The sequence below is a fragment of the Lycium barbarum genome, chromosome 1 (genome assembly GCF_019175385.1).
Source record: "Lycium barbarum isolate Lr01 chromosome 1, ASM1917538v2, whole genome shotgun sequence".
Lineage (NCBI taxonomy): Eukaryota > Viridiplantae > Streptophyta > Magnoliopsida > Solanales > Solanaceae > Lycium > Lycium barbarum.
In genome coordinates this window covers 104,159,356-104,186,751 of record NC_083337.1, presented here as the reverse complement: position 1 = coordinate 104,186,751, position 27,396 = coordinate 104,159,356, and the positions used below count along the sequence as shown (strand labels likewise).

The following is a 27,396-nucleotide window of genomic DNA, read 5'->3' as shown; positions in this document are numbered from 1 at the left end:
TAGATTGCTAAAAAGAAAGAAAAAGCAGCGCAGCTCTGAAACTAGAGTAAGTATGAACAAGTGATTGAAGATGTATTGTAAAAGAAATGGTAGTGATATATATATATGTATGTGTAGGGCCCCCATTTATGACTGTGTCGATTGATTGGCGAACCCTGATAGCCATTGTTGTAATATATGGAAAACATTAATCGAACAGAATTTATGAGACAAAGCGAAAGGTATGGTACAGATGTTGCGAAATAGATTGATACGCATTTTGCTACCGGTTGAGGTTGGAAGATCCTAATACCACGATGTTTGGAAGGAAAAGAGAATAATTGAATAGAAGGTAAGGAGATCAAATGTCAAAAAAACGGGGGTGAACCGTAAGAAACGTAATTAAGCAGAACCTCTAAAAGAGTCAACGGGTAAAGCACGAGAATTATTTGCGAAAACGAACTAAAATGTAGTAGTGCAGGACAAAGGAAACCTATTATGGAATGATGAATCATGTGCATATCGAGTAATTTGAATATTGAGAAAAACAGAACGACGGATAAGGAACGGGTATGAAAGAAGGAATAACTTGGCCAAATCATCCAATGAGGAGGAATATAATTATTAAGAGATAAATTGCTATACTAATTACGTTACTTGAGTGTCAGCTATTGGATAAGATTATGTACTAGGTAATTATGATTCTATTAAGGTTTCGTACGAAAATAACCAAGTTGTAGATTAGAAAAAAAAGACACGAATATGGTATAAGTATAACCCCAAAGGGGGGAAAGCGGATGAAAGTAAAGTAAAGTAAGTACAAATGGAAATAATTGACACACACAAGATCAAAGCGATAAAGAATTAGCCTAGGTCTTCGACGTCAACTGAGGTACATAATTTTTTTTTTTTTGGGATTGGCCAGATATCACAGAAGGTCTGTGGAGAACTTTGTGTCTGCTACGACACTATTATCGAAGCTAACTCAGAAGGCAGTGGAATTTCAGTGAACCGGTACTTTTGAATGCAGTTTCCTGTTGCTGAAGGAAAAAAAATTAATTACAGCTCCAGTCCTAGTTCTTCCTAAAAGGGGGCAGATGGGCAAGTTATTTATTATGATGCTTCCGGTATTGGGACAGGTTTTGCATTAGTACAGCATGGTCGGATTATAGTCCATGTTCCCCGACAGCTCAGACCGCACGAGAGAAATTATTTTGCTTATGACCTAGAATTAGCTGAGGTGATTCATGTTTTAGAGATGTGGCGGCATCACTTGCATGGGGTCCACGTTGATATTTATACGGACCATAAGTGCCTCCAGTATATTTTAAGAAAAAAAAAAGGAGCTGAATTTGCGGCAGAGAAGATGGTTCGAATTATTGAAAGATTATGATGTCAATATGTTATACCATCCTGGGAAAGCCAATGTGGTAGCGGATGCACTTAGCCGCAAGTCTATGGGCAGCTTGGCTGATGTACCATCTGGTAAGAAATATTTGGTTCGTGATATTCATCAGCTGGCCAGCCTTGGAGTTCGTTTGGCAGATTCTGGAGATTCTGGGATTTCTGTTCGTACAGCTGCTGAATCATCTATTATACAGGAGTTAAAGCAGCGTTAGTTCGAAGACCCTATTCTGATTCAGTACAGAGATGTGGCCCTTAATAAAGCAAAGACTCCGTTTGGAATTTCGCCTGAAGGGGTATTATTATTATATGACGGCAGATTCTGTGTACCGGACGTTGTGGGCTTACGGCGACAGATTATGGGCGAGGCACATAATGCACGGTATTCTGTTCATCCTGGTTCCACTAAAATGTATCATGATCTCAGGTGTTTGTATTGGTGGGACGGTATGAAGAAAGATATTGCCGAGTTTGTTAGTCAGTGCCCGAATTGCCAGCAAGTTAAAATTGAACATCAGAAGCCTGGTGGACTATTACAGGAGATGGAAATTCCAGCCTGGAAATGGGAGATGATTAATATGGACTTCGTTGTTGGGTTACCGCGCACTCCACGCAGGTACGACTCTATTTGGGTTATTGTTGACCGATTGACGAAATCAGCTCATTTTCTTCCGGTCCGGACTACTTATTCGGCAGAGGACTATGCTAGATTGTATATCAGAGAGATAGTTAGACTTCACGGAGTCCCTGTGTCTATTATTACTGACCGAGGTGCCCAGTTTACGGTAAATTTCTGGAGGTCATTTCAGGAGGGATTAGGGACTCAGGTGAGCCTCAGTACAGCTTTTCATCCTCAGTCCGACGGGCAGGCCGAGCGCACTATTCAGACGCTGGAAGATATGTTGCGGGCCTGCGTTATTGATTTTCGAGGCAGCTGGGATGATCACTTGCCACTTATTGAGTTTGCCTATAATAATAGTTATCACTCCAGCATTCAGATGGCGCCGTACGAGGCCCTTTATGGCAGGAAATGCAGATCTCCTATTGGCTGGTTTGATGTGGGCGAGACCAAGCTGATTGGGACAGATGTGATCCAGGAAGCTGTAGATAAGGTAAAGCTTATTCGGGAACGATTATTGGCTGCTCAGAGTCGACAGAAAGCTTATGCAGATAGACGACGTCGACCGTTAGAGTTCCAAATTGGCGACTGGGTATTTATGAAGGTGTCGCCCATGAAGGGTGTTATGAGATTCGGTAAGAAGGGTAAGTTGAGCCCGCGGTACATTGGGCCATATCAGATTGTTCGGAGAATAGGCGCAGTCGCCTACAAGCTAGACTTACCATCCGACTTGGAGGCCGTACACCCGGTATTTCATGGGTCTATGCTGCGGAAGTGTATTGGTGATCCTTCCAGGATATTCCCAGTGGATGACCTTCAGGTAACGGAGCAGTTGTCTTATGACGAGCAGCCTGAGACTATTCTGGATCGACAGGTACGGAGACTACGCACTAAAGAAGTGCCTTCCGTTAAGGTCCTGTGGCGCAACAACAATCGGGAGGAGATGACTTGGGAGGCAGAGGACGAGATGAAGAAGAAATACCCCCATTTATTCCCTACGCCTCTTGTAATCTGAACTTTTGAATTTGTTGTATTGATGAACGGATGAACCATGTGTGCCATTTATAAAGATGGTTTTCCTCGTTATGTTTATGAGACTTCATAAGATTTATTTAACATTCGGGGACGAATGTTCTTAAGGGGGGGAAAATGTTATGTCCCGTATTTTCGTATATTTGGAAATCGAGAAATAGTTAAGACATATATGTTATAAGGAAATATGTTGATTCTAGTTGATTTGACTATGTTGGTTATGAAATTATTGGTGCTAAGACATCGGGGAAGGCCGAGGGTAAATTTGGAATTTCGGAAATTAGTTTCGGGAATTACAAAATGGGACTTTTAATGAATTGGGCCAAGAAAAGTTGAAACAAGAATTGAGGCCCAAAGTCTTGAGGTGGCCGGCCATAGGGAATGGCCCAAGACCCATTTTTAAAGCCATGTGACATACATGTGACCATGTAATGGATATATATCAATGAATTCACTTGGAATTATCTAGAGAAAGATCAAAACTCAACTTGGAGCAATAATACTCCCTTCGGCCGAACCCCTTTTCCCCACTTCAATAATTTTTCTTGCTTGGTTTTCAATCCAAATATCTTGTTCTTCCCATATTTGTGATGTACTCAAGACGCTCTCCGACGGGGTATAATTAGTTTGGTGAAAGGTGCGTGTTTGCGACAAGTCGAAAATTCAAGTAAAGGTATGAATTTTGTCACTTTTGAGTTATGGAGCTTGTATGAATGTGATAGTGATTAGAATTGCATGAAAATTATGGGATTTTGGTGTGAAGATGCATGGCCTGTGTGTGTGTGAAGAGTGTAGTTGGCGGTGACTTGAGTGGAGTAGAAGACAATGTGAAATTGATTTGTTTAGTTGGTTTGTGGCGTCGTTGTGACCTTTATAACGTAAATGAATGGTTAACGAATTGAAATGGCATTGGAAATGGTTGTGGAGTATTATGGGAAATTGTATATCTTTTGTATATTTGTGTATATTGTTGTATGATTATGACATTAGGACTTTAAATGTGACTTATGGTTGTTGTTAATGAATTTGGAGTGAAACAATGTAAGTTAGTATGTTCGTCGGCATTGTTGATGGTTCAGATGAAATATGGAAAGTAATGCACTTCTTGAAATTATGTATAGCGATTGGAACCTAATTGGGATGTGTTTGAATAATCTTGAATGAGTGAATGAATACCATAATGTGGACATAAGTTTGGAATCGTGAAGTTTGAATTAAAGTTGTCAACTTTTATAGTAAAGAAGAATATTGAAGTTAGAATGATTTAGTTGTGGTTTATGTTGTTTGTGACGTTTGGGTTGTTGTTGTTGATGTTTATTGAGCCGAGCTAAGTCTCGGGGGTGTTAGATATATAGGGGAAATGCTGCCGAAATTTCGGTAGACAAAAATGAAGTTAAGGGAAATTTTAAGCTTAAGAATCTCTAATTGGTAACTTTGACCATTTGCAGATTCTGGACAAAACGGGATTTGATTTTGGGGTGAGCGTAAGACGTCTATAAGGTATGTAAAACTCCCCACTTCTTCGTTTGGCATGTCTTAGTATGTTAGGCGGATATCGGAACCCCCGGAGCAATTCTGCTCCTCGAAACCCGATCTATAAAACGGCTACTATTCATTCAATTTAATTGAAGCCTAAAGGCTCTATTTTGGCTAGAATGCAACCAAATGTCGAAACCTATGGAAATGTGATCGGGTCACTTTGAAATCTTTATGTATGAACTTATAGACCCTAAATGTCCGTAAATTATGTTCGCCCCCTCGATTTGACCCGAGGTGGGCCTGCTAACCCCGAGATGCCTTATTTGTCTTATCGGGCTCTCTTTTTGGATAAAGTTTGATATGAAATCTTCGATTTTGAAACGTTCCTCTATGAAATATGTTTTAATCGCTATGATATGATAAGCTATGTTTTGGAACCATACGTACCATTTTGGGAAACATTACGTGAAATGAACTTTTGTACTAGTTAATTTTCCGACTATTTTGATTAATGAAATGACTTATGAAATCTTCAAACTTTGGAAGGCTATTTTGAAATACAATTTGCATTTGTTTGCTCACGACTCCGCTCGTGCCCTATTATGACTTCGTTCGCCGGTTCCCGAGCCGGTTATGATTCGTGCGCCCTATGAAAATTCGGCCGTATGCTGTGTTACGGTTCCCGAGGCCTCGCCATAGGGCCGGGTTCCGTTTGGATTTATGCTGTGATATGGCTGGTGATGCGATACGCTCCCATGTGTATGTGTGTTCAGGGATGTACGGAGATTTGAAACCTTCTGGTGTTATGCTGTGTGTGGCACCAGCGTCGGAGTGGTGACCACGTTCTTGAGCGTTGCATGATTTCGTTTGCATTACGTATATATATATATGATTTTGATACGGGTTTTGACATATTGATTTGCACTCCCCTTTTGTTATCCGGTTTGCTTTGAGTTTTGGCCCATATTTCTGTACTCTGTGCTTTACATACTCAGTACATAGTTCGTACTGACCCCCTTTTCTTCGGGGGGGCTGCGTTTCATGCCCGCAGGTACAGACATTGGTGATCCTCCACTGTAGGCTTCATTTTCCGCTATCTTGGAGTACTCCCCCTGATCCGGAGTCCACTTTTGGTACAGACATCTTTGCTATGTATATGTATTTGTACATTTGACTATTTTGGGTACGGCGGGGCCCTATCTCGCCATATGTCTTTGTTTTGAACTCGTAGAGGCCTGTAGCCATGTTTGTGGGGCGAGGGTCCTATATGTGTTCGTTTGATTTTGACGTTTGGTCTTAATGTGGTCCGTTGTTATGGTGGCCCCAAACGGCCTTATGCTTATGTTTGTACTTATGACCGGCGATGGATATTCTGCCGCTCTTTCCTGATCTGATATGATATTTTGATACACGCGACCGCTTAAGACAGATTTTGATATAAATTATGTTTGAAATGGCTTTTATGAAATTTAGTAATAAGTTTGGATTTGATAAATGAATATGCGACTCGGTCTGGGTGCCCAAGTAGGGTGCCAGTCGCGGCCCACGGGGCTGGGTCGTGACATAGAAGGTCGAGCAGGTATGTTAAGGCTCGTCCCCCTTTCTTTCAAAGGTATGATTCTGATGTTATGGCTTCATAAATGTTTCCATATCTTCCTTGTCTTAAAAAGTTAGATGTTTATGACTCCACGGCATAATTCCTTTCCTAATAATTTGTAAATGTTTCCAAAATGTTAATATTTTCTAAATCAGAGATTTATGGCTCCGTGAGCTCTTATGATAACAACGATGAACCTGTTTTCACCATGATAATAATGATGTCAAAGATGAGAATATATTTTCTTACGATGATTATGATGATGATTTCGTGTTTAAAGGTTCCAAGTTTACGATTTCAATGACGATATAAGAATGTTGAGCTATTTCTTGATTTCTCAATTTTATTCATGGACGATGACTATTTTTAAAGATTCCAAAGTATATGAATTGACGCCTTATGAGATTTATGATCTTATTCTATGTTCTCTTAATGCTATTCTTCATTGATAGTCTCACCTTATAATAATTTTTCCTTCAAGGTGAGACAAAACCATGATGATTATTCCATAATATAATCGAAGGTTACCGACCTTACGTCACTCCGATAGAGACATAACTTTCCTTGGGCTCTCCTGCATGCTGCTTACATGATATATGTATATGTATATGGGGAATATGGGGAAAAAGGGAGTGGCGCTACAGACGCATTGCCACCTGATCAGTTGGTGTAACTTATCATCCCGGACGTGGGATGCCCAGACGCGGGACACATGTGGCTAAATGGATCGGAGCCGACGCCTAGGCATATTTTCTTTATATATGAACAAGAAATGTTTTTCAAATAAAGCTAAGCATGCATGGCATCAGCCCTAAGAGGCAATTATATGTACAGGTCACTCTTTTATCTTACGATATGCTCCACATTTCAACTCTGTTACTATTCATGCTTTGTACTCCCTACTATGCTATTGTTCATGCCTTACATACTCAGTACATTACTCGTACTGACGTCCCTTCTTGTGGACGCTGCATTCATACCCGCAGGTAAACAGGTAGACGCGTCTGATCCCTAGGAGCTCCACCAGCGATACATTGAGAGCGCTCCAGTTATTCCGGAGCTTCAGTTTATCGGTACTACTTTTGTGTACATATTTGGGCACGGCGGAACCCGGGCCTTCCTTGTGAATATATGTATCTTATCTAGAGGCTCGTAGACAGATGTGTACAGTCAGATGTTTCACAATCTTGTTCGTCCTTGTTGTTGTATAATATGTTGGTAAAGTTTAATGACATTTATTTACGAGTATGTTGTTGATGACTGTGTTGAGTAAAATGTGACTGTATCGCCCGTATGGCCCACTCAGTAGTAAGAATAGAATGTGAGATAAGAGGTGTCTGGTATAGTATTATCGGGTACCCGTCACGACCTCTAATGGGGTCGTGACAATACTAGTCATATGTGGGGTGAGCTGGCCAATGTTCTTCTCAAGAAGTTGTTTCCTCCAAGCAAGAAAGCTGAAATCCATAGTAAAATCTATGTGTTCAAACAGCTTCTGGGGGAGCTATTATATGAGGCTTGGGAGAGATTCAAGGAGTGTTTGCAGCGGTCTCCAAATCATGGTTTTCCAGAGCCTATATTGATGGAGAAGTTCTATACAAGGTATGATCCGTTTACACAAGCAGTGGCTAATAATGCAGCTGGTGGGTGTTTCATGGATAAGACATGTCTGAATCACTCAGTTCCTTCATAAATTGACTACTTATAATAAAAAATAGCATTCGGATGGTGCTAATGGCATAGAATATAGGGCCCTGATATAATATTGTCAAAGAAGACCAATAGACACAGCAAACTCTAGCCCAACTTGCAAACAATATTTCTTTGATGACAAAGAGTTTTGATGACAGAGAAATAAAGAAAGTGAATATAGTTGTAGATGTGCAGACAATGCCAAAAATGATGTACCAAGTTCATGAGAGTCCATATCAAGAGGGACCTCCTATACAGTATGAAGATGACAATTATGTGAACAACTCTCATGAAGGTTACGAAAGGCAGAACTACCAAAGAGGTTATCAGAATCAAAATCAAAATCAATGGAGACCTCAACAGGGCAAATTACAATAACAATTATTGTGTTTCGAACCAAGGGAACTACAACAACAGCAATAATGTCACGACCCGACTAGGGGCCGCGACGGGTACCCGGGGCTAACCACCGAGCACCGCTCGTTCTGCTACTCATCATACTCATTAAGCCTCCTTTTTCATTCAGAAACTCACAATCGTAAGAAAATCATTTTCATTGAAAAACATAAACACTTTTATATACATGAGCCCTTTGGCTATCAAAAGATAATGTACACATATCTACGTATATACAGTAGTGACTTTATGAGTCCATATAACCCACACATACGTATCTACGAGCCTCTACTAGAGTACTAGACATATGGACGGGACAAGACCCCGTCGTGCCCAAGATACATATACATATATATACACAAAAGTATAAACCCGATTAGCACCTCCGGAATAATGGAGTGCTCCTGAAAATTTGCTGATAGCTCCTATAGGTCTGCGCCGTCTCCCTGTCTACCTGTGGGCATGAACACAGCGTCCAAAGAAAACGGACGTCAGTACGAATATTGTATTGAGTATGTAAGGCATGAATGAAATAAACATGATAGAGAATCATAAGTCATAAGGTGAAGGCAAAACCTGCGCGACCTTTAAGGATGAATGCATTCCATACATATATCACATATACATAATCATCGTACATGAATCATCATAGCGTATACATCATCACGTCATATAATTCATCATCATAATACCGTATCCACTCATACACATAAAACGTTATCCGTATTCGGCCACTTAGGGCTTGACAATATCCGTATTCGGCCACATGGTGGCTCGACAGTATCCGTATTCGGCCACATGGTGGCTCGACAGTATCCGTATTCGGTCACATAGTGGCTCTACAGTATCCGTATTCGGCCACGTAGTGGCTCGATAGTATCACATACATATCTTCCATATTCGGACACATAGTGGCTCGACCATGTCACATGCATCACACAAGGATTAATATATCTCATCATCATCGTTGTCATCCTATACATCTCATAAGCTTATCGTAACCTTGCATTAATGCACACATTTGAATTCAAAGACAATTTATGAAAGTCACATCGTATTCGTAGCATGAATTTGGTATAATTATCGTATGATAGTCTTCATAATCTTTAGGCTTAAGCTCAACATTACCACTATCGTTTATATAGCATATCTCTTACCTTTATCTTATATGAAATCCTCTAAGAACATAGATTCATAACTTTGCGGAACATTGGTCATAGAACATGCATTAAGGCTTATGGGCAATCTACAACAATGTCGGGGTGACATAAGGTCGAGAACCCCCGAGTCCATTACGGAGCATTCATAAGCATTATGCCTCACCTTGAAGGAATTAGCATATAAGGTGAGTGTAGTCAGTGAACAATATCAATGGATCGTAATATGGATCATTAGCCTTGTGGAACTATGATATTGTAGGCCTTAGTATCTTTAGACTTAGACTCATCATCGTCATTACCGTATTCGCAACATGCCTCTTATCTTATCCCATATGGCTATTCATGAGCATAGGCTCTTAGTTTTCCGAAAAGTAGGAAGGTCATGGAGAGGTAAGAAAAATACTATCATAGGAATCATATAAGGATCATTAACTTCGTAGGAATATCATATCATGAGCTTTATGACTTCTAGACTTAGATTCATTACCAACATCGTCATACTCGTAACGTGTCTCTTTTCTTTATCTTATGATGCTCTTTATAATCGTAGACTCATAGTTTCTGATACGTAGGGAAAATCATGAAGAAGGAAGGAATATCATATCATGGGATTCATGCCTTAGAAAGAATGGACTAGCCTTACATACCTTTTTCGTTTAAGCAATCTAGCGTTCGTTTTTTCCCCTTCGATGTCACGCCTCTACCTTCAAAAGAGGATCTGTACTAACATTAGTCAATCAACCATAAGAACGCGCTACTATTTCTAGAGAAAATTGGGCAGCACTTCCTTTGTTTATACTACATTTCCCACATTTTATTTCAACTCCCAAACATCTACAACAACAACTCACAATATTGTACCAACATTCATCATTTATCTACATTTAGCAAAATCCACCATTTTTCTCCAATTACTCCACATTCATGGTTATACCTTGTTACCACATTTCCTTGTATATAATACGCATTCCATGACCTAAACATCATTTAAAACGTGTTCATCATCATATCACACCAACATTCATGATTCAACCTAGCTATCACCCAACTATGGCACTATTCACTCTATAATGGTCCATTTTCTATGTCTTGCTACAATTAAAGTATTTTAGCCTTTCAATGCCTTAAACAAAATTATATAGTCATGAAACTTACCTTGGATGTTGGTTGAACAAGCCTTGAATGAGAATACTCCTCTAGCACCAAAACCCTATCTCACCTCCTTTGGTTTTCTTTGATGAAGATGAACTTTACTTGGGTTTCACACTCTTGTTTTCATGAACTTGATGTTGTTGATCATGGATTCCCTTTGAATCTTAGTGGATGAGTGATAAGGAATAATTCTAGAGTTTTCTTGAAGGGAGGAGAGGAGATATGAAATGAAAAATGAATGAAAAATGTCCCTTACACTTAAACTTAAAAGCTGCCCGACCATGTTATACGGACCAACATACGGTCCGTACTATTTATACGGACCGTATGTATGGCCGTACATTTGGTCCAGTGGCTGGTGGCCTTCTTGGCCAATTATATGGTCCAATATACGGCTGGTATAAATTATACGGTTCGTAGATTGGGCCGTATAATGCCCAGTGAGTCCGTTTTCGTTCTCGTTATCTCGTTTGATCTCGATCCTTATGGAACCTTCTTGGCACTTGTTTAACACTTCAATATCAATCTTAGGGACATTATTACACTTCTCTAAGACATCATTATGCCATCATGGACTCGTTGCTCAAAATTCTTATCCGATACATAACGTATGATTCGCTTTCCTTAGCAACTTTTCTTTCCTTGCATTGTATGCCTTTAAAACCTCGTTGAGGGTCATCTAATACTCTCTCTTACTCGTCAAAAAATCGTATACGCCGTGTCCTCTGTTAGCCTATTCACTATACATGTACGGGAGTTTTTCCAAGGTGTAACAAATAATTTCAAAAATAGGAGTTCCAATCCCTATGTTCCACCAAAGGGTCAATCTAATGAGCAAGGAGGTTCTAAGCTGGAAAGCATGCTTGAGAGGGTGCTAGACAACCAAGAAAAGTCCGATAAAACTTTGAAAGGGTTGACCGAAATTGTGGGTTCTCACACTGCCTCTATCCAAAAGCTTAAATCACAGATGAGAGATATTTTTAGAGAGAAACACCCTCTACAAAGGGGAGGCCTCCCGAGTGACACAATTCCAAATCCCAAAAGTGGTGGAGGTAATCATATAGAGAAGTGTGCTGCCATTAGAAGCCAAAGTGGGAAACTACTTCAAGTTGTGGGTGCAGAAGCAGCTGAAATGGGTCCTATAGAAGAAGCAGAGACATAGGTGCCATCTAAGGTACCACGTTAAATTGAGGAGTGCAAGAGAAAATTCCGAATGTGGTCGAAGTTAATCCTATGCCAAATGTTCCAAAGATTCAAGATGTGAGCAGTGACAAAGCGAAAGGTAAACTTACCTGGCACTCTGGCCCTTCATTCAATTGATAAAATCTTCACCTCCCTTTCCTCAGAGGTTAGTGAAGAACACTGAGGATGCTAAGTGTCAATGTTTCTATGATCAACTAAAACAGCTATCGATGAATATTTTGTTTCTTGATGCCTTCCAAGTGATGCCGAGTTTTGCAAAGTATTTTAAGGATCTATTGACGAAGAAGAGGCCGATCAGGCATGACACAGTGACTCACTGTGTTAGTTCTGTAATATCTATAACCAGGGTTCAGAAGAAGGAGGATCCAAGGGCTTTTACTATTCCATGCTTTGTTGGCCATCATGATTTTGCTCGTGCTCTCTGTGATAATGGGGCTAGCATTAACCTAATGTTGCTTGCTATCTATAAGCAATCGGGGTTGGGAATTCCTAGACCTACTAGCATGCGACTACAGATTGCTGATAGATCTATCAAAAGGCCAGTTGGGGTTGTTGATAACGTGCTTGTTCGGGTTGGAAAATTTTTTCTACAGGCAGATTTCGTGATTCTTGATTTTGCTGTTGATCGAGATATTAATATTATTATGGGGGAGACCTTTCCATGCCACCGAAAGGGATCTCATGGAGTCAGAGAGGAACGAGACCAAATTTTGTGCTAACGATACGAAAGCATTTAGTTTATTAATGCTATAGATGTGGTAGACGAGGCTATTAAATTCAAGATGGAAGAAGAGTGCCTTAGGGAGACATTAGCGGCTATCCTAGTCAATTTTGATGCAGATGATATGGAAGGGTATGTTGAGACTGTAAATTTGGTTGGAGGATTGGGATACTATTCTTATTAACCAAAGAAATTGTCTTTTGATCTTGAGAATCGAAAAACTCCTCCAGCAAAACCATCTATTATTGAGCCGCCAAAGCTTGAGCTCCAGCAACAGCACATCCGAGGTATGAGTTTCTTGGTCAGAATAATACATTGTCAGTTATTGTTTCTGCTTTGCTGACTGCTAAGAAGTCTCATGAGGTTATCAATGAGAGAGTTGATGGGTTTAAGACGTGACTGGCTGCATTAGAGAGGCAGGACCCGAGGGTGATTTGGCACCAATTTGGGATGAGCTTAATAAGTTCAAGGTTGATGTTCAGGCATTACGTACTAGAGAGCAGGTTGACTTGGAGGATCCCACTTTGACGATACCAGTGGATATGTCGTTGCTCAAACATTTTGAAAATTTCATAGAGGAGAATGATGAGGATGACTCCCTGATTAAGAACAAAGGTAAAAAGAAGTGGGACGATGTGGATCTATCTGGTGAGGTGACTAGCAGGTTGCGCCTCCAAGAGAATGAGAACATGCAGATAGCCATCAAAGTAGGGGCATCTCCGAGGGGCACTGTCACGCCCCGAACCATGGTGTCGGCGTAACACGGCACTCGGGCCTTGCTTGCATATGTCCGAGCGAACCTCATGTCTTTCTTGTCAACTTGGGCATCAAAACAATATACTCTATATGATGCAATTTAAATGAATCATGAAAATGTAATTTGCCGAATAAAGTCTTGAAATTATCTCATAGCATGAAAAATCATGAAAACGTAATAGTCTGCAAGCATGAAAACATAACTGACTCTGTGAACTAACATCTGTCTATGAAACCTCTAAAACATGTCTGAATACTAACTACCAGGACATGGCCCTGGACTACCATAACTGAATACTAATGCAAACTCCATGTTGAACCCCGAGAGGAGTGGGGCTCACCAGTAAGCTGATAACTGAGGTGATCCTACTGCGCATGTGTATGCTCCTTAAAACCCGTATCTGCACCGTGAAGTTCAGGCTCTGGGCAAAAGGGACGTTAGTACATGGTGAATAGTACTAGTATGTAAAACCAGCTGAAATGAAGAACATGGCACAACATAGGTATAGGACATGAACTGAAACTGAATGTAACTTGAACATGAGCATGAAACGTGAGTAAAGTCTTAAAATAGTAAATCAATGGAAATACATGTATATAAAACTGCTTGTAACGTGGGGATGCTATAGTATAACTGACAACATGATCTGGTACTTGCGTCCTACCAGCAGAACACTCACACTTTGCTAGGGATATGAGATTTAAGTAATAATAAGCATGTAAGGATCCAAACTGCATAATGATGGTGTTGCCTCCTTGTTGACAACCCTTATCCTACGGTGGCTACGTAGTTTCAGGCTATCTGAGCCTTCTCGGTTAGCTAAGCAAATCCCAAAAACATGAACATGATATAGTTGGCCAAGAAGCCCATGATTTTCGTGAAATAACTTGTAATCATGATTTCACGAAATAACTTGTAACATGGTTTCATGAATATCTTGTAATATGGTTTCATAAGATAACTTGTCATAGTCTTGCAAACATGTTCTTAATTCATGAGTAATAATAATAGTTCATAATTATATATATATAATTGACTTGAAAACATGCTTGTAACTTGCTAGATAAAATCATAAAGTTTCATATAAACATAATGAGAACACGTGAGGAAGAATTCATGATTCATGGATTAAGCTAGGGTTCCTAATAACTATAATGGAAGATTAGGAATACAATAACGAATATAGATACAAAATTCATGTACATAAATACATAAATACGGGCTACCAATATGTTGGGTTTAATGCCCTAGGATTTGAGCTTAATGGATATCAAGAAACGGAGCATGGGGAAGAACGTAGAGATTCCCACATGTGGATGAAAGTTCTACATACCTTAATTTCTCCAAAACTTGAATTAAAGACTTGAGTTTTGGAGAAGATTTCCTAAATCTTGATTCTTGAACCATGAGATGGGTTTTCTTGAAAACCCTAGATTAGGAACAATGATTTCTTGATTAGATTATTAGAGTATATGTTCATATAAACATAATGAGAACACGTGAGGAAGAATTCATGATTCATGGATTAAGCTAGGGTTCCTAATAACCGTAATGGAAGATTAGGAATACAATAACGAATATAGATACAAAATTCATGTACATAAATACATAAATACGGGCTACCAATATGTTGGGTTTAATGCCCTAAGATTTGAACTTAATGGATATCAAGAAACGGAGCATGGGGAAGAACGTAGAGATTCCCACATGTGGATGGAAGTTCTACATACCTTAATTTCTCCAAAACTTGAATTAAAGACTTGAGTTTTGGAGAAGATTTCCTAAATCTTGATTCTTGAACCTTGAGATGGGTTTTCTTGAAAACCCTAGATTAGGAACAATGATTTCTTGATTAGATTATTAGAGTATATGTTAGAATTGAGTTGGAATAATTAGAGTAGGCTTACCTTGGTGTTCTTGATGATGGAAGAGGGTAGTAAAGGCGAAAGACTTGAAAGGTGGCACTTCTTCAAAGGCTGAATTATTGTCTGCGCTACGATCAACTCAAGAGGAAAACAAATCCTTGAATGAGAAAAACAAGTCCTTGAATGATCGTTTGTCTGCCTTAGAAGATGAAATGAAAAACTGTTGGGACCACTGCTTGAGTGTGCATCAACACATTGACTGTATCAGTCAAAGCATAGTGTAGTTTGGTGACCGAGTCTCCACGTCCAAGCTCCTCAGGAAAACCATAAGCAACGTATGCCTTAGGCCCCAAATCTGGCTTCGAACAGTTATCAGGAAGTCTTAGAGCTTGATTGAGATAGCCATATTGAGGATGCGTATATTCCATAAAAGGTAAACAACTAGAAAATTCGGCACCATGACGTGGCAGTCGCTCATCAAATAGACCTGATGGCGGCCAGTCATTCAACTTTAAGAGTTGAGGCCACCCATAACTGTCAAAAAGACCCTCCATGTATCCTTTGAAAAATGGGTGTATGTTCATTTCCAACTTACACCAATTTAAGCAATTTAAAACATCAGTATCTTTCTTGGTTTCATAGTTTGTCAACAAGCACGCCACATTACCATAGGTTCCTATCTCAATCCCAATGCATTATCAAGAACGTTAGTTACAACAACTGGTTCACCCTTAAGCATATGGAGCCGAAAATGCCTGAAATTTGCACGCCGAGTATCCACAGCTGCTGGACAAAATACATAGTTGTCATCAGAATTTGCTCGAGCAGCTGCCTTACGTAGCTTGCCACCATTTGCACCCTTAGATTTTGAACAGGAGTAGTGTAGTTCTGAATCATTATGCATTTCCTTCAATTTACACCTTCGTGCTATTTCTTTAGCTTTCTGTAACAGCTGTTATATCCAATTCTCAGAAAATATACATCTCAACTTTAAGGTTCCTTTACTGCAACCTCCCATATCTTTGGGTGGGCAAGGAATGGTACCCTCTTCCTTGGCTTTCCAGTTAGATGACATTGCCCCTTTGGTCTTATCCCTTATTTTAAATTCAGCAGTTCCATTCTTAGCTGAAGAAGTTATGCTACAACCTTTACCATGCAAATAACCTGGTCCATTTTCAATATATTGCATCCTCACTTCGGATGCATCTGCTTGCAGGTTTCCATTCCTTAACTCTCTGCAACAAGTAAGGCAAAGTTCATAGGAACAGCTAGAACAACTCCGGTGAAAATCAACAATAAAAGCACTGCAATAGTTGCAATAGCTTGCAGGTTGCCACCAATATGCATGTTCCTACCAAGCTTTTCCCACCTAAAAACCATATTTCCTATTTTGCCCCTGATCATGAAGAAATCGGCCTTGACAGTCCAAACCATCAGGTGCTTCACACAATATATTTATAAATGATTGTAACAACCATTATGCATCATCCCAGCAGACTTTACCCACCAAAAAACCATATTTCCCATTTTGCCCCTCATCATGAAAAATTAGCCTTGTCCTATTGCCTCCTGTCAGTGAAATGATTAATTCTTCCATGGTGAAACCACCAATTATTTCCATCAAGCCAGCAATATACAGTCTTGTCCCATTGCTTGTTGTCACTGTAAAATCCAACTGTTGCACCTTTAATTTTGATGTCCTTCCTAATTGTTCAAAACCATGTGACCAAGTGATATCCCAAGTTTGTTCCTTTGATGCATCATTCAGCCATGTTAAAAATTCATATCTGCATAAAAACTAGTAAAGTAACCAAATAGTATGGCATATAAGCTACATGCTGCTTCCTTCTTTTAATCTCAATCTCTGCTGTATTTGTAAGCCATGTTTGACCACTACATTTTCCATATGTTGTCATTCCCTCAAGGGAATGAGCACTAGGTGTTAATACCACCCATTGAGAAAGATTCAACAATTGGATCATGTGTGTTTTGCACCTGCACAACAAAAAACCAATAACATCACAAAAAAAAAGAAAAAATTTGCTGCCTGAAGTGCAGCACCTGTTTCTTGCCAAAAACAAAATATTTTGTGTTTCAGGAACATATATTGCTTTAAGATGAGTCTTTTGCTGTACAAGAGACTTAACATCTACAGTTTATGTAAAAAATTTAGTTGGGAACATATCCTAGCAGTAGCATGTTTCTCTTTAAATGGGAAACGACGCCTTAAGTTCAAACATTTCCATTATGCTTGACACAGTTATTATTTTAGTTGTGTTTTGGTTAATGCGTCCCGAAGTTTTTCTAATTAATTTTTTTTTATACTCCTGCAGGCTCGATGATTTTGTTGAATAACACCTAATGAATTTAGATTGCTTTTGGGGTAAGCGGTATAACCACTTATTCTAGCAGTAGCATGTTTCTCTTTAAATGGGAAACAACTCCTTAAGTTCAAACACTTCTTTTTTTAATAAGCTCCCCCAATCTTTCATTCCAAACACCAAACAGTCAAGAAATTTGACAATATCTTTCCATATTTGCAGATGGTATAGTCTTTCTACCACAAGATCAAGATGTAATGGGAATAGGATTTGAACTCAATCCATTCTCATTACATTCAGGGCATTTCATTGACTCAACCTCATCCTCAACAACAATTTTCTGGCTGCCATTGCATTTGAAACACATAATAAACCTCATTCCAGCACACCCTTCACATGGACATTGAAAACTATCAATAGGAATTCCTTCTAGAAGTGGCCTAAACTTCCCTTGTTCATGCAATGTCACTACTTCTTCAGCTCCACCAATATATCTTCCTTTAATAAACAACCTTGGTGGCACCACTTTCCCATCCATAATTATCCATAACTCTTCCTTAAACTCAGAATGCATCGAAATATCCCTCTCGAAGAACATAACACGAAAATTCTCTAATAGAAATCGAATACTATGACAGTCCTCGAACGTTTTTCGTATCCCTCTAAGACCTGTTGTGTACAGAATCACTGAATCATATCCTCCTGGTGGACACTTTTCTTCAAACTCCAATAAGGGGTCTATAGTTTCCTCGATTTTTCGAGTTTTTAAAGGCGGTTCCTTTTCTTCATCATCTTCTTCTTCTTTTCTTTCTTCTAGTGGTTTGAAAATATTTTCCTCAATCTTGGCTTTTCTCTATGCTTCTTGAGCTTTAACAACCATGACTGCTTCCTCAAATGCAACAAGAAGATTTGGATAAAAAAGTGTACCCGAATCCAAATCAGGCCGCCTAAAATTCAACACATCAAAGTCTAATAAAGGGGTAAAAGAATTCCCATCAAAACTCTCATTTTTTGGCTTCAATGGGCTATAATTCTCAACATTTTCTCTCAAAGGTTGAGACTTTTTCACATTTGTAACAGGCCTTATGTTCTCTTTATCGTCGATTTCGTCTTCTTCAACCTCCATTTCTTGATCTACAAGGTCTTTCATTAGCTCAGAAACATCAATAATCTCAGCTTCTTGATCTTGTACAACATTCTTTTTGGGATCTTCATGGAGTTGGACAGGTGTTAATGGAGATTGACAATGAAACTGAGAAATTGTTGATTTTAGTGGTGAAGTATACTGAATATACCCATCTGATGCATTTGAATGAAGGATTCTTTCTGGTTTCAAATACCCAATTGTTTTGATTGTCTTCAGTTTCTTGAGTAGTTTTCCTTTAATGGTCTTCATTTTCTTGAAATTCTCAACAAATATATTTTAGATTTTCAAATTCTGAAACATTATGCTTGACACAGTTATTATTTTAGTTGCGTTTTGGTTAATGCGTCTCGAAGTTTTTCTAATTAATTTTTTTTATACTCTTACAGGCTCGATGATTTTGCTGGATAACACCTAATGAATTTAGAATGCTTTGGGGAAAGCGGTATAACCACTACTAGTGTAACATTTACATATATTAATTATCTTACTAATAGTTATTCAGTCTTTTCAAATTTTGTACTTACAGGTTTTGAAGATCAAATTTACAAGTCAAGATGCATTATTTTGCTAGAAATATTATGTAGAACTCAATATAATAGTCTAGCTCGAGGTGTTACCAATGTCTTTTTGTTAAGGTGTCAAGCAAATATTGAAACTAACATCATGGGATGTTAACCATTTTATTGTAATCAATAACTAGCTCTTTTCCTCTCTCTCTCTCTCTATATATATATATATATATAAGATTTTTATATGTACTTTTTTCAATATCCATTTGAAATTTATTGATAAAAATAACTTTTTTGGATATCGAGCTTTAGGAACCACTCGTGATGAATAAAAGACCAGAAATATAAAATTAGTACAATAATTTCAAATAAAGACCAGAAATGCTCGTCTCTAAAGATAATCTAGGACCAGTAACGGCTGGTCGCTAAAAAGGTTTAACGACCAAACAATATTTATTTTTCATGATATTAATCATCCATTAGGGACGAGATATGTAGTCTCTAAAATGCAATAACGACGAGATATATACACCGTCCCCAAAAACTTTTTACGACCAGATTTTTAAACCACTCGCTATTGGCCTTTAGCGGCGGAGGCTATTACGACGGGTGGCGACCAGAATTTTCCCGTCGTAATTGCCCCTTTTGGGACAAGATTTGGACTTTTAGGGACCAGATTTCCCTTCCTTAAAGGCCATTTTTCTTGTAGTGAACATGAGGGGTGAATACTAAGCGCGGGTAGGATTTGGATACTTAGAGACTTAATCATAGATGTCCATATGTCACAATGGTAATATGAGATAGGAGTATGACTTAGGCTTTGAATGTAAGCACAACTCGATGTGAATGCGACAGACTTGAGTCATATAACAAGAATATGATCCTAACATAGGTGTTCATAAATCTCTAGCATAGGCATGACATGAATACATCGAATCTGAGTAGAATACTCCCGAGATAAGTACCATAGGGTACATGAAAAGATATCTATTTGAATATAGGAATGCACCTTACTTCTGATTATCTTGTTAGCTGTTAATCATGATTATGAATACCTTCTCTCATCTTGCTCATTCTCGTGAGCGAATTATAGAGGACTGAGAAAAAAGGAATTATTGGTACTATTCATATAAGATACTTTGCTTTACAGAACGGACATGACATGGTGCATTGTACATGGAGGACGTAACGTGGAACATGCGTACATGGGAACGTGATTCATATGGCATGAAATGTGAATACCATGACATGGGGCATGGGACCATGAAAAATATGGCGTTTATATAAGTACCTACACACCATGGCGTATGGACTTGAGTTCATGAGTATTGAAGTAAGACTAAGGCATTAGTCTGACTTGCATAGAGCACAAGTTGCAGGCTAACTCTTGGGTACTCAGAGACGTAAGACATGGATAAAACATTACCTTTAGAATTTAGTTATACCGAAAGAATAGGACATGGTTCAACATAGTTTACTCTTATCACCGTGAGTAAACGCCCTTGTTATAAATAAGGCACATGAAAGAATGGATTATAGGCATGTATAACTCGTTCCTCGAGCATCTAAGACATGGGTAGAAAGTCACCTTGAACATAATGAGGCCTAGATACTTAGCGAACGGAAAAAGGAATCATGTCATCATGATCGTAAAACATTATCTAAAGGAACATAAGCACGAATTACATAGAATCATGGGTAGGACATCCATCTTGGTTCACCTTCATTATTATCCCACAAAATCATTGTTACGATACTGCTATAAGTGGAATGCATAGTGAAATGAATTGGGGCACGGGTATGTGGTAACATGGATAACATAATCATAGGGGTCAAGATCATCATCAGATTTGAAAAGCACTTAGATGCTAGAACATAGACATGAGTATAAAAGCATGACAGATACGTGAGACCTGAATGCGGGTTTTTTTTTTAACTTTAGACACGAGCACACCTGATGTGCGAAACATGAAAGGACATTCCCTTGCATACCTTACTATCGTATGAAGTCTTAATTTTTGTATCTTAAATGCGGAGTATCAATCTCTAACATGGGCATGATATGGGTACGAAAGACACGAGTAGAGTATGTCTGGGCATTAGTACCACATAGTACATGAATTACTCTGGAATTGGAACCGTTATACCCTTAAAACTCTCTATTCGCTCTAGAAATTTATCTTATAACATAATTACCTAGTACTTGATCTCAACAGCATGACAAAAATCACATTTTACGCATCTTATCTTGGCTACATGAAACTGTGATCCTCTAACATAATCTCCTTAACACCTATCAACTTACGAAACACATAATATATATCGGCACCTTATCGTACGATCTCCCTCTTAGTTCAAAAGCTGACATTTAAAGCCTGTGGATCTCTCGTGTTAGCGATAAGTGGTCATCTAGTGGCTCTGCTAATTTCCTCTAAAATACTGACGACTCATTTCTTCCGCTTACTTCAAGAAAGTCTTACTTACTAGGAAAACTAGATTACCTAAATGAACGGGTTTCTAATGTACATAACTGGCATACTAGCTTTGTCAGTCTTGGGGAAAACTCTTTTCTGATAACTCTTAAAGACTCTTCTTCTGTAGCTTTCTCTCTTACTACTTAGATGGTTTTCTTCTTTCACCAATTTCTATACCTCAAATTTAACTTAAACCTTTTGGGTTCTAACACGCCTTTGGTGTATTCAGACAGTTACCTTAGTAGTGCTAACTTGACTAAGTAACTCAAATCGTACTTCTACTAACTCTGCTGAAAATTTCTAATTCACTGTATCTATTCAAACTTACTCACTATGCTTCTGTTAACCACTTGCTAGCATCATATTCTCTAATTATTCTCTGAGTACTAAAGTGAAGCATAAGTTTATTTCTAACTTTTCCTCCTTATCTGACTATATTCTGGGGTTGTATACTATCTTTCTAAACTATAGACATGAATCACACTTAGGAAACTTCATCTGTCTCAAACAAGGAATTGGAACAACTAGCCCCAAACTCCCTATACACTTTCAAAATTATATCATACTATACACATCAGGGATAAATACTTAATCACATAACCTAAGAGGGAATTATCATATCTTTCATCTCATAGTAATACCTGCTTCTTGTAGTAACTTACTCACGTCATACTCTCTAGGTCTTAGCTGAATAAGCTGAAATAATTTGAAACTAATACTAAAAAAAAATTCAATATTGTCTGCTCATGGTTTTCTTATCGCATCAGTCCCTTCCTAGTAATGTTCATAGATCATATGGAAAATATATATATCCTTGAAAAAGTCGAGACTTTCTAGTATTACAAGTGGTTGGCTCTTAGGCTATTCCCCTGCTCAAAACTACCGTGGACAATTTATGCCTGCTGCGGTTAACTTCGTAACATGCTACCTCGTGGGGTCTTAAATATGAACCATCACCCTTATACTATAGCTTCATGGTCAAAGAGTCCAAATAAACTTACCCTATAGGGTATATAACCTATGTGTGCTACCATACCGAAATTTGTCTTTCAAATGGTATTAACACCTGATAAACACACCATGCACTATTTGGCAAGTCTTGGGTCTCGAATTTCCTTCTTGTCACTTACACATTTGATACGTTCAGAATTCGATGGAAAAAAAATGTTACTTACTGCTCTAAGCTTCATGGCACGAATTAGAATAATTCCTGATGAATCAAATCTGAAAGATACACATCGATACGGTAGAATGGGAAACAACACACGAGTCCGAGTGATTTCTGAGAACATAGCTCTATTGCACGATCTAGAGTTGAAAGAAGTGAGACAATCTTAAATGTCTTGGTGGTCAATTGTTTATATGTGTGGACGCCACACACATATAAAAGTGACCCCACTGGACACGGTTTCAAAGACTCCTTAAGACACTTGAAAACCTGGCTCTGATACCTAGCTTTGTCACGCCCCGAACCGTGGCCTGGGCGTAACACGACACTCAGGCCTTGCTTGCATGTGTACGAGTGAACCTCATGGCTTTCTTGTCAACATGGGCATCAAAACAATATACTATATGTGATGCAATTTAAATAAATCATGAAAATGTAATTTGCGGAATAAAGTCTTGAAATTATCTCATAGCATGAAAAATCATGAAAACGTAATAGTCTGCAAGCATGAAAACATAACTGACTATGTGAACTAACATCTGTCTATCAAACCTCTAAAACATGTCTGAATACTAACTACCAGGACATGGCCCTGGACTACCATAGCTGAATACTAATGCAAACTCCATGTTGAACCCCGAGAGGAGTGGGGCTCACCAGTAAGCTGATAACTGAGGTGATCCTACTGTGCAGGTGTATGCTTCTGAAAACCCGTATCTGCACCGTGAAGTGCAGGCTCCGGGCAAAAGGGACGTTAGTACATGGTGAATGGTACTAGTATGTAAAACCTGCTGAAATGAAGATCATGGCACAACATAGGTATAGGACATGAACAGAAACTGAATGTAACTTGAACATGAGCATGAAACGTGGGTAAAGTCTGAAAACAGTAAATCAATGGAAATACATGTATATAAAACTGCTTGTAAAGTGGGGATGCTATAGTAAAACCGACAACATGATCTGATACTTGCGTCCTACCAGCAGAACACTCACACCTTGCCAGGGATATGAGATTTAAGTAATAATAAGCATGTAAGGACCAAACTGCATAATGAAGGTGTTGCCTCCTTGCTGACAACCCTTATCCAACGGTGGCTACGTAGTTTCACGCTATCTGAGCCTTCTCGGTTAGCTAAGCAAATCCCAAAAACATGAACATGATATAGTTGGCTAAAAAGCCCATGATTTTCGTGAAATAACTTGTAATCATGATTTCATGAAATATCTTGTAATATGGTTACATAAGATAACTTGTCATAGTCTTGCAAACATGTTCTTGATTCATGAGTAATAACAATAATTCATAATTATATATATATATATATATATATATATATATATATATATATATATATAATTGACTTGAAAACATGCTTGTAACTTGCTAGATAAAATCATAAAGTTTCATATAAACAAAATGAGAACACATGAGGAAGAATTCATGATTTATGGATTAAGCTAGGGTTCCTAATAACCGTAATGGAAGATTAGGAATACAATAACGAATATAGATACAAAATTCATGTACATAAATACATAAATACGGGCTACCAATATGTTGGGTTTAATGTCCTAGGATTTGAATTTCATGGATATCAAGAAACGGAACATGGGGAAGAATGTAGAGATTCCCACATGTGGATGGAAGTTCTACATACCTTAATTGCTCCAAAACTTGAATTAAAGACTTGAGTTTTTGAGAAGATTTCCTAAATCTTGATTCTTGAACCATGAGATGGGTTTTCTTGAAAACCCTAGATTAGGAACAATGATTTCTTGATTAGATTATTAGAGTATATGTTAGAATTGAGTTGGAATAATTAGAGTAGGCTTACCTTGGTGTTCTTGATGATGGAAGAGGGTAGGAGGTCGTTCTAGGGCTTGAAGGAATGAAAAATAATTATTTGAACTGATATGGACGAATATTTACTGTTCTAGAAAAATTAAATTTTACACTCAGTTAAATACTGGCCGTATTTTGAAATACGGGCTGTATTTTGAAATACGATCTGTATTCCGTATGGACTGCACTGTGTCTCTTCAGTACAATGGTCATAACTCTTTGCACAGATGTCCGTTTGACCCCCATAATATACCATTGGAAAGGAATTTCAAAGCTCTACAACTTTTAGCAAGGAAGTTTTCCCAAATTCCAAATACGTTTTGAAATACGGGCCGTATTTTGAAACACGGTCCGTATTTAACGATGTAACCTCTAAGTGTCAAATTCCAGAATGCTCAGAAATCTTTGGTACCAGTTTATAACTTGAAATACGGGTCGTATACTGAAATACGGTCACTGTTCATGGGCATAAACCACCATCTTACAACTGAAGAGGAAATTTCAAATTCCCACATTCTTTATTTGGTTTTCTAAGTATAGGATCATTGTCAAAGCTTAGGTTAAAGGTACAGGGTGTTACAGGCACCCAGGCAGAGGTGCTCGATTTTAGCCAGACATTGCAACTTGTCATCCCTCAGCCAGCTGCCGATGTGGTGTCAGTTCATACTTCTAAGGCGGAGACGTCTCCTGATGTTCCCAGCTCCTAGTACGCCCAGGTATGCCGAATCCTCATTTGTGTGCTTAGTTCGATGCATTGGGGATAATGCAAAATTTTTATTGGGGTAGGCTATTTGGTTTATTGTTGTACCTTGTATATATGAGTCTAAGAACCCCCTCGGCTTGTCTTGGCCAGTATTCTTTTCTTGAGGGGTTTTATTTCTGTTGAATCTGGCATTTTTAGATTGTTTTGGTAAAATAGAGTACTTATGACTTATATGGTAGTGGTTTTTGAACTTATGGCATGTTTGGCATGGTTGGTTGAAATTCCTGAATTAAAGTGACCCCTCCAATTTTTGATGCATACTTAGATATTGTTGTTGATGGACATGTATGATTCTTTTTATGACATTATAAGTATTGGGGTACTGTGTGTGACGAATGTTCGCATGAGAGGTTACACTCGACTTAACAAAAGAGATCCTTACGCCATTGTGTGTGTGAGTTGTTATTTATTGTTCATATACAACATTTGTAATCTAGAACTTGCCTCGTTAGTTGTGCTCGATTTCTAAGGATAGTTTGGTTGTTGAAATGATCTTAGGGTTTCTTTGGATGATTTTTTGTGCATCCTTAAGCCTTTAAGCCTACCCGTTCACATAAATAATCCCTAGTCTCCCATTTTGAGTCTTTTGACCTTTTTTCTTGACTAACCACGAACTAACCTTTACCCTTGTTTAAATTTTCCCTGTTTTGCACCCGTTCCCTCATTGACACTTTGAGAAAATCAAATTAAGGCTAAAAGCCTAAGTTGGGGGTGACACACATGACATGGATATTGAGGCATGACGCTTATGTTTGGGGTGGTAGTAAGTTTGCATAGTAAAGAGAGTCGGTGTGGAATGTAACTGCATGCATCGGATAAGTATAAAAAAAACAACTTGGTTATGTGTTTATGTAAGAAATAAAAGTAGTAAGTACAGACCACACTGAGGTTAAAGGATTGAGGGAAGAGAAATGAAGAAAAAAAACAAAAAAAAAAAGGAATAAAGACTAAGAAGTGTAGTGTTCATGGAGGGTGAGTCACTATTACCTAAATATTTATCCCACTAGCCCCTAAGCCTACAATACAAACCGAGAATAAGTCCAAGTGTGATCGCAACCGAATAGTCCGAAGTTCACAGTATTGAAAATAAGGGCAAGCATATGGCATTTGCATCTGTAGTGTATGAAGTTCTTTGTTAGTGTGAGTGTTCTATTCTTCTTTGTCTCTGTCCCTGTTCTTCTTGTGCATACGTGTTTGGGGACATTTTTTGGCCTGTGTGAGGGTATAAGGGTTGAATGTGTAAAAGGAGCGACCACTCGAAGCGACATTTGTACGTGCATTGATACTTCTGATAATGTGATGTCATAGATTGAAGTGTCATTGTGAGTCATAGTGAATCTGAATTATGTGTTGTACCTGTGAGTATAAAAGTGAGGTGGTTATCTATGAGAAACATGCACGCCTATAGTTAAAAGTCAAAACCGTTGTAGACATTATTAATCTGTGATATCTAAGCTGTAGTCGAGTCATATGTGTCGTGTTACTTGCTTGAGGACAAGCAAAGACTTTAAGTTGGGGGTGTTGATGTGCCCCGTACTTTCGGCATATTTGATGCCTTTTGATGATAAGTTTTACTTGTTTTTAAGCAAGTTTGTGTTGTTTTGATGTGTTTTTATTATGTTTCAGGTAATTGATGGTTTAAAGAACAAAAACAAGGAAATTGCATTAATTGGCCACAAATGAGAGAAGTACGGACCGTACATATTTGTACGGGCCTTACCACTGATCGTATTTCAGAAGGTGCAAGAAACAGAAAGTTCAAATTTGATGATGATGGAAACCGTCAAATTTTACAGACCGTATAGATTTAAACCGGCCGTATTTATATATACAATCCATATTTTGTCTCGTAATCTGAAGATGAAGAACTGAAGGAAGACAGGTTTGATATGGACCGTATTTTGTGTTATGGACCATAATTAAATGTATGGACAATATCTAATGCTGCCAGTGGCACTTTTGTTAGATGTAATTCCGCATTTTTGAGACCTTATAAATAGTTTATCCTTGGTCTTTGTGTAGCATTCATTGTCAGACTTTATTCCTTGACTTCATAGCATTGAATACTTTATTGTTTTGGAGCTTTTGAGACAAGACTAACTCTTATTCATC

General features: G+C 38.5%; 1 protein-coding gene, 1 non-coding gene and 1 pseudogene across 2 annotated transcripts; 1 reads left to right on the top strand and 2 right to left on the bottom strand.

The window, feature by feature from the left end:
• Window positions 1-7,569: 7,569 nt before the first annotated feature.
• Window positions 7,570-7,676, bottom strand: LOC132618957 (small nucleolar RNA R71). The gene has a single exon (XR_009574405.1). It is a non-coding gene; the product is annotated as a small nucleolar RNA R71 (small nucleolar RNA).
• Window positions 7,677-11,743: 4,067 nt separating this feature from the next.
• On the top strand, window positions 11,744-12,432 carry LOC132613264 (uncharacterized). Its single transcript, XM_060327292.1, has 2 exons — window positions 11,744-11,770; window positions 11,857-12,432. Exons 1-2 carry the CDS (start codon window positions 11,744-11,746, stop codon window positions 12,430-12,432), a joined length of 603 nt encoding a protein of 200 aa, XP_060183275.1.
• Window positions 12,433-15,732: 3,300 nt separating this feature from the next.
• Window positions 15,733-18,773, bottom strand: LOC132613256 (uncharacterized; annotated as a pseudogene).
• Between the last annotated feature and the right edge of the window lie 8,623 nt (window positions 18,774-27,396).

Excerpts from the sequence above, each read along its gene's own strand:
- LOC132613264 (XM_060327292.1), top strand. The coding sequence starts at position 11,744 with ATGCCAAATGTTCCAAAGATTCAAGAT. Across the intron at positions 11,771-11,856 it reads ATGTTCCAAAGATTCAAGAT|AGGTTAGTGAAGAACACTGA; the intron begins GTGAGCAGTGAC and ends CCCTTTCCTCAG.